At 40.3% G+C, this 8,117-nt stretch overlaps 1 protein-coding gene across 1 annotated transcript; it reads right to left on the minus strand.

Annotated features, from left to right (window-relative positions):
- Positions 1-693: 693 nt before the first annotated feature.
- arl6ip6 (ADP ribosylation factor like GTPase 6 interacting protein 6) lies at positions 694-4,551 on the minus strand. Its single transcript, XM_004084602.4, has 4 exons — positions 4,295-4,551; positions 2,024-2,077; positions 1,042-1,174; positions 694-972 (listed from the first exon to the last, which is right to left on the minus strand). The coding sequence occupies exons 1-4, from the start codon at positions 4,431-4,433 to the stop codon at positions 879-881; spliced, it is 420 nt and encodes a 139-aa protein (XP_004084650.1). The 5' UTR covers positions 4,434-4,551; the 3' UTR covers positions 694-878.
- Positions 4,552-8,117: the final 3,566 nt, after the last annotated feature.

The raw sequence follows: 8,117 nt of genomic DNA on the forward strand, positions 1-8,117 counted from the left end.
CAGAAATGACAGCCTCCAATTGCTTCCTATAGCTTCCAATAAGGGCCTGGATTCTGGTTGAAGGTATTTTTCCTCTTTGCTAAACATCTCCAGTTCAGTCAGATTTGATGGCTTCAGAGTATGGACAGCCCGCTTTAAATCACACCACAGATTCTCAATAATATTCAGGTCTGGAGACTGAGATGGCCGTTCCAGAACATTGGACTTGTTCCTCTGCATGACTGCCTTTGTAGAATTAGAGCAGTGTTTAGGGTCATTGTATTGTTGAAGTATCCGGCCCCGGCGCAACTTCAACTTTGTCACTGATTCTTGAACATTGTTTGTAAGAATCTGCTGATACTGACTGGAATCTAAACGACCTTCAACTTTGAACAGATTTCCAGAACCTGCAGGGGCCAGACAGCCCCAAAGCATGATGGAACCGCCACCAAATGTGACTGTGGCTAGTAAGTGTTTGTCTTGGAATACTGTGTTCTTTGTTTGCCAAGCGTACCGCCCCTTATGTCCAAAAAACTCCATTTTAGTTTCATCAGTCCACACCACCTTATTCCAACACGTTTCCATGGAGACTCAAATCTTCAGCAACATTTTAGCTGCAGGGAAATTGTCAAATAAGCATGACCAGTAATTCTGAATGAAAAACACAAGTTTTCTTCAAAAAGATCGATGCGAACGCTACACAAAGACGCCATAGATGATTACATCAGATTCGTTTTATTTGATTTTCCAATGTGAAAACATGAATATCTTCTGAAATAAAGTCCATTTTCGATAAACGGGATCCATAAAAACTAGGATTTGACAGAAACCGAGGCAGAATGACCGGCAGAGACATGGTCCAAACCCGGACCCTCTGCTTGGCTCAGAAACCTTCTTGGTCATGACAAGCACCAGACGACCGTGAGCATGCCCATGACCCCGTTGAGAAAAGCCATCCCATAATCCATGCAGACGGCATGTCCAGACACATCTCTGCATGAGAGGAGAAACCAGGTTAGCTCCTGCAGAAACCCCTTTCTCTCAGGCCTAAAACCGCTTTACCTGAAGCCTGTGAGCGACGCTGCCGTTGGGAACGCCATGCGGGGCTGGTGCCTGTGCAGGTGGGTCAGAGTCCAGGAGACCAGCCAGCAGACGCATCCCCCAAACAGCGACAGCACCAGGATGCTCCAGAACCCTGAAGACGCGCGAATCGCTTTAAGGGTTTTTCATTAATTTGTGATTAATTTAATTAAAATAAACACTTTTCCAACATCATCAATAGACTTTAAAGTCTAATTCTGTGTATTTATGACGGTACCACTGAAACATTGTAAATAATGCATTTTGAGTTTTTCAAAACACAATTGAGCATTTTTTGCTAAATCATATTTTTAAATATCTTTTCATTTCTTGTTTTATTCGCAGATTTTTCAACTAAACATAACCTTAAAATATTAAAAATGAAGTAATTTTAGCAACGTTTTTTTAACGTTTATGTAACCTGCACATCTTTTGTAATCTACGGTTGCTGGGAAGTTAAAAAAGAAAGCATTTGCATTTCAGGAAACATTTTTTAGATTTTTAAATATGAACAAATTCCTCCAACAGGTAAGGCAAGTCCTGAGAAGCAGCTCAATGACAAGAACAAGACCCGGGCAATAAACAGCTACGCACTGCCGGTTATCAGATACCCTGCAGGAATAATAAGAGCAGAGCTCTCTGTGAGCTCACGTTCAAATGATGTCATTAACGCATTAAAGTATTAATGAATAGCATATAAGCAGCACCGTTCATGTTCTATGTTGATTTACGTGTTCTTTGCACGGTTCATTTGTGACACATCTGTGAAAGTTTCACATAAAGAACCACCACTTTTCTCACTTTTTCCACCTAGATTTACCTATGAACAAAATCATCTGTGCAATATGTGCAAATGTACGTTTGTTTTTATACATATTTAATTGGCTAGAAGACAATAAAAAGATAAAAATGAGATGGTTGAGAAAAACCGAGAATCCCTGCAAAAGATGAGAAGGTTCCTCACCCAGGATCTTCTCCTTCGTCCCGTTTTCTCCTCTCACCGTCCCGGCTCTCAGCTCTGAAACATCAACGGGACGGTGTGAGACTGAAAGGGTTAAATCTATTGAGACTGATTTAACTCCATATAAATCTACTCTCTGATACACAAACATGAGGGTTTTGTTAAGTCAAAGTAGATCAGAGTGACAGTCTTTCTTTGAATTTGAAAAACTCCTGAACGTTTCTCTGTCATCTGCTAAAAAGTCAGCCGACAGTCGGGTTTGTGGGTGGAGCCTCTCACTGAATGACAGAGACCACATTTCTGTTGGGCTATCATGATCAGGTAGAGCTCTTTCCCGGATTTCTCCAGCTCCAGCAGAAATATTGACACATTTCCGTTGCGATTCTCTTTTCTTTTCAGGATGACATTTAGCATCCTTTAAAAAATCCTCTGGGGGGTAAAACTGGACACTTTGCCATATTTGTTCTTCTCAAATGATGCAGTAATGCTTCCCAAGCTTCAGTCACATCTGACCCATCCTCTTCTGGCCACGCTTTGGACAACCCCTTCATGTCAATAAGGGAGAGTCCCCTATTTTTCACAGTCTTTGATAAGACCCAATCGTGGATTCAAACCCGTGACGTCCCAGTCTCAGGGCAGACGCCATTAGGCCATAGAGCTGGACAAACATTTAAAAGGAAATTTCAGAGGACCAAGGGTTTGCAGCAGGAGGCAAAAAAAGAAGCACTGACTGAGCGAACAACCGAAGATCCGCTGCACGTCCCAAGCTTGGGTAAGAACCTTGTGTTGGAGTTTCTCGAGGGAACAACACACAAACACTGTCTCCATACACAGGCTGGTTGTGTCCGAGATCCCCTTGAGATCCCCCAATCTAGGGCCCTGGTATTTTTCACATTTCGGACAAAGACACTCCTGGGAAGTTTTTACGGCCCTGGATTTTGGAAATGTAGTTTCAGAAACCCAGAAAAAAGAACAACCTCTATAGTGCACTAGGAATCCGGTCCATTAACTGTATCAGAGAACTAGACCTGAATGCGTTACTTCAGACTCCAACCGACCAAATCAAGTCAATTCAGCGTTTTAGAGACACGAACATGCTAGAACTGGATGTCGTCAGTAAGCACTGATTGTTCCGAGTCAACGTTTCTACGGCAACCACTCATCAATCAGGAGTGTGCTTGTTGAAAGGCCAGACCCTTACTACGAAATCTGTCAAATGCTTTGATCATTGGACATGGGAGCTAGCAGGCTCCACCCATTTTTAATTAGGCATCTGATTGGCCAGTTTATAGCTTGAATAACTTGAACTGCAGAGAAAATATGGGAAAAAAATAGGATTAGCAAGATATTTAAATAAAAAGGTATCAATGCAAGAATGGCTATTCTGACCAATGGAATGAATGAGTGACAGCCATAGAAGTCTATGGGGGGAGGGGTCAGAACACAGATTCATAAATGGTCGATGGTTGATGTCATACTTGCTGTTTGAAAAAAAAAAAGAAGGACTGAGCATGTGCTGAACTGTGTCCAAATCCAGGACACTTGGAGCTGGTCCCTCACTCCATAGTCTTTTAAGTGGAAATGCAGACCAAAACCAGTTTGTTGTGTTTTCTCTTCATGATTTCCTCCCAAACCGTGACTAAAAGAGAAACACAGTTGCTGGAAGGACAGAGCCTTCCTATAACCAAACAACTGCTATAGAAACTAGTTTCTACTTGTCTGACTGCCTTAATCAACAGCTGTGAAACTGATCCACCTCCCCCCCCCCCCCAACATGTTATAACTAGAAAAGAATCATCAGGTTTTCAGAAATTTACAAAAAAAGCCTATTACAATCATCTAAATTAATAACTTTATGTTTTTTTGTTATTTTGAAATTTGCTGCCAAGAAAGAGTATAAGTATAGAATATTTCAATTAGTAATGTTTTGGACACAATTATGTTGTATGTAATAATAATTAAAAAACAGACTATTCTAAAATCCTTGAAAATGTTATTCAAAATGATAAAAATTATCATATTAATTAATAGACATTTAATTTAAAGTATTTTGTGTGTTTTGACCTTTATGGTTATTATAAAAAGACAAAAATATTCTACTTATTAAATCGACCATAAATCAGTGGAAAAGAAACTTTTCTAAAACTTTTGCTTTACCAGAAAAATATTACATTTGGTGTAATGAAACAGCAAACGGCCACGCGCGCATCCGTTCATGACAACTACATATTTTGGGGTGAGAGCGCCTCTGCGCATGCGTAGCTGCGTCTTCACCTCTGAAGATGGGGTAAAAGAGCGCGCACAGGCAGCCCACGGCGGCCACGGCCACAGCCGAACCCACGACCGACAGCGCCGCTGTGATCCACGTCCTGGGTCCGCTCCCCGCCCGCTGCAACGCGGGGGGGCCTTCCATGGCGCGGGTCGGAACCGTGCGAGTCCTCTAAGAGGGAAAGAAAACTTTGTCCGGGAAGAAACTTGGTTGAAGACGGCAAAAAGGTTCCGGTCTGAACACTTCCGTACACAACAACTGACCAATCAGGAAGAGGAGGAATTTCACCGCCCTTTAGGAGGCTCCGCCTCCTCTTTCTCAATCCTTGTTTTCATTTTATTTTATTTTATTGTATCTATTTAACCACGAAAACTAACTTTAATTTAACCGTTAAGCTTTTTTTGACAAAAAAACTCTCAAAAAGTTAGTCAATAATAAAAAAATATAAACAACTTTAAGTCCAAAAACCAGCGAGTTAATTCATAAATTAGTTTACATTTAGGTTTATTACAAAACTCTAACTTTGTGATTTAAAGATATAAAGTTGGAAACTTCCTTTTAAAAGAAGAAGTTCATTTTAGTGTGATGATCTCATTTCCTGTCCTTTTTCATTTTTTATGTTATTTAATTATACCAAACAGTATATTCTCTTGTCGCTTTGTTTCCAGTCTACAAAACTGAGTTAAGCTTTTTTCTCCCTCTTCAACCCATTTAGCAAATAAAAGCAAGTTTGCCTTTAGAGAAATCTGTCTTGCTTTGAATTTGAAAAACTCCCATTTATCCCTCTGAGTGGTGAACTGTCTGTCGTTAGTTATCCTTTGGATTTCATTTATAATCTTCATCCTCTAATAGACCAGAGTTGAACTTCCAGTAACCTTTGTTTTGGGGGCTTATTGAATAATGATCTTAATCATACAACGGTCTGTCAATGGTGCAGCTGAAATATTGGCTATTGATGTAAAATTCTGTTGATTTTCATATGTCAACCAAAAATCCAGTCTAGATTTAGCAGATCCGTCTGGTTTAAACCAAGTGAAGGCTTGAGCATCAGGATTATCATCAGAAACATTTAAATCTCTACATAAATGAAGATAAACTGGATTATGATGGTGGTTTTGAAACGCTGAAGGAAATCTGTCGAGGTGTTCATCTTCCAGCATATTAAAATCACCTCCAATGATGAGATTACTGCTAGGATATCTGTGGTTTAGCTCTTTAACAGAGTTTGTAAAGTCTGAAAACATGATTTTGTTTTGTGCTGCAGAGTTGTGTCCATATACATTTCCCAGAAAAACAAATGTATCATCTTTCATAAAAACACAGAGTAACCAGTGACCAGAATCATCTCTCCCTTTTACTTATTATTTAGTAATATAGCGCCCCCTGCTGATCGATTGGTGCCACGAGAAAAGTAGATTTTGTTTCCCCACTGATTAGAACAAAAAAAATTCCATCATTCTCTTTGGAGTGAGTTTCTTGAAGAAAACAACATTTAACTTTTTGGCTTTTGCAAAATAAAAAAGTCATTTTCTTTTAGCAGAGACCCTATTACCACTAGTATTTAGTGAAATCAAAGACCACATAGAATTTAGAGACTTAAAAAAAGAGAAAGACGTCGTTTACTGAAGTCCTCCTTGAAGCGGATCCCCAGGTCTTTACAGGTCTGGCAGTTCTCGGTGATCTTCTAGAAAGCATCTCTATTGCTTCAGATCTGTTTTCTTCTTGAGCAAAATGGTAAACTTAGAACAATGTTTTCCTCAAAACAAGATTCAGACAAAGCGCGACTGTTTTCAGTAAAACTGTTCAATCTCAGCTGTAGAATTCAGACATTTGCAGCAAAAACAATTTAATTTTATTTATATAGCCCAATATCACAATCACAATAGTCATCTTAATGGGCTTCATAACGGCAATTGCAAGGTAAACATAAAATCCTAAAGAACATGAAGTCATAGAATTCAATAGGTAATGGCTGAACAGACTAAACTGACATCCCTGCCCTTAGACCCCCCTTCGCGGTAAGGAAAAAACTCCTAAAAAAAATGGATTCCGGTCAAAACAAAGAAACCTCAGGGGTGCCCACATGAAGCAGGGATCCTCCCCCAGGACGGACAGGCGATTTACCAGAAATCTTAGAGAAGAATTAACTTATCTAAATCTACAACTACATATATAAAAGTCCAGCAGACGAGCTTCATCCAGCCGTGGTTGTGGGGACAGTCAAAGGCGCGAGTCGAGCCGGAGACAGGAACCACAGCCAGGTGTAGGAGCAGGAGCAGAGACGAGGTACTCGGTCAGGTACAGGAGCACGGATGAGCCAGAGACGAGCCAGAGACAGGAACCACATCCAGGTGTAGGAGCAGGAGCAGAGACGAGGTACTCGGTCAGGTACAGAGCAGAGATGAGCCAGAGATGAGCCAGAGGCAAGATCCACAGCCAGGTGTAGGAGCGCGAGCAAAGGCGAGGTAAACGGTCAGGAACAGGAGCACGGATGAAACAACTGGAGTCTGGAAGCACTCCCACTCCCCAGGAGGGGAGAGGAAAAGAGGGACAATACATGAATCGCACTGCACCAAACAGAGGCATGGAGAACTAAATGATAAATTATGATCAAGAATAGAGGAGAGGAAGGGTAGAAGTAAAAAAGAAAAGAGGACAGAACCCCAGTGTACCATAGTTACCCCAGCTTCAACTTCTAGCAGCCTTTTAAAAGAAATAGTTATTAAGTTTAATTTAAACAAATTAACATTAAGTTAAATAATCTCTGAATACTAACTAGTCTGACAATAAGCCTGTCCAAAGAGGAATGTTTTCAGTCTAGCTTTGAATGTAGAAACTGAGTCGGCCTCTCTTACATGAGCTGGGAGTTTATTCCATAAGACAGGGGCTTGGTGGCTAAACGCTCTACCTCCAACCGTACTTTTACTAATTCTAGGAACCACAAGCAGTCCTGCATTTAGTGAGTGAAGTGTTCTGTGTGGTTGATAAGCCACTATGAGGTATTTTATTTAGGATGGGGCCATAACATTTAAGGCACTATTAGATACCCCAGCATCTTATATCCAAACATTTTGGCTTCCCCTCTTTAATTACTCACAAGTCAGACACTCTTACCATCACATGTCTGACACATTTGACTGACTTTCAGTTAGAGTCTTTGGAGAATCATCCAATTATCACTTATATTTATTTATTTTTACATTTAATTGAACAAGTTTGGCCCCAGTTACCCCCTAATGCCACACAAGGGCAAGGCAGCCACTGAGAAATCATTGTAAAGCTAAAAGTGCAACTCCGTTTGTCTCCATAAACGCAAGACATCACGTTTGGCCAGAGATTATTTTGTCTGGTTTTTTTTTCCCAACCAGCAGCATTACTGTAGCAGTTTCCGTGAAGAAAAGCAGTCAAACGGGTTTGCACCGATACAAACGATTTAGCAGCATAAACACAACAAGAAAATGTTTAAGGTTAAAAAAAGGACTAGCTGGAGTTATTTTAACTCTAGAAAAAGAAAACACAAGTTGGATCAAAGTGGAACCACTGTAACCCAAAAAAAAGGTTTTCTTCAAAAAGAAACCCCCACAAATGGATCCCATGAATAACCCAACAATTGTGTTGAAACAAATTAGACAAATTTTATGGGTATGGGTGCAGATTTAAGTCGGGGGTAAAATGATCCAAAATAGAAGAATTTTGTTTAATTTATAGATTAATTTCTAGTAAATTTCAGCGTCTTTGTCTGCTCTCTAATCAGCTGAGCTTTGAGAACCAGAGATCAAGTAAAATAGCTGACAGAAGCTCAGTTTCTGAGAATGGATGGGTTTGTTT

This window comes from Oryzias latipes, chromosome 2 (assembly GCF_002234675.1).
Source record: "Oryzias latipes chromosome 2, ASM223467v1".
NCBI classification, from domain to species: Eukaryota; Metazoa; Chordata; class Actinopteri; order Beloniformes; family Adrianichthyidae; genus Oryzias; species Oryzias latipes.

Bases quoted from the DNA above. Each gene is read 5' to 3' on its own strand.
- arl6ip6 (XM_004084602.4), bottom strand. From the start codon at position 4,433: ATGGAAGGCCCCCCCGCGTTGCAGCGGGCGGGGAGCGGACCCAGGACG. The intron at 1,175-2,023 runs GTGAGGAACCTT...GCGCGTCTTCAG, and splicing joins GACGAAGGAGAAGATCCTGG to GGTTCTGGAGCATCCTGGTG. The intron at 973-1,041 runs GTAAAGCGGTTT...CCTCTCATGCAG, and splicing joins GCGTCGCTCACAGGCTTCAG to AGATGTGTCTGGACATGCCG.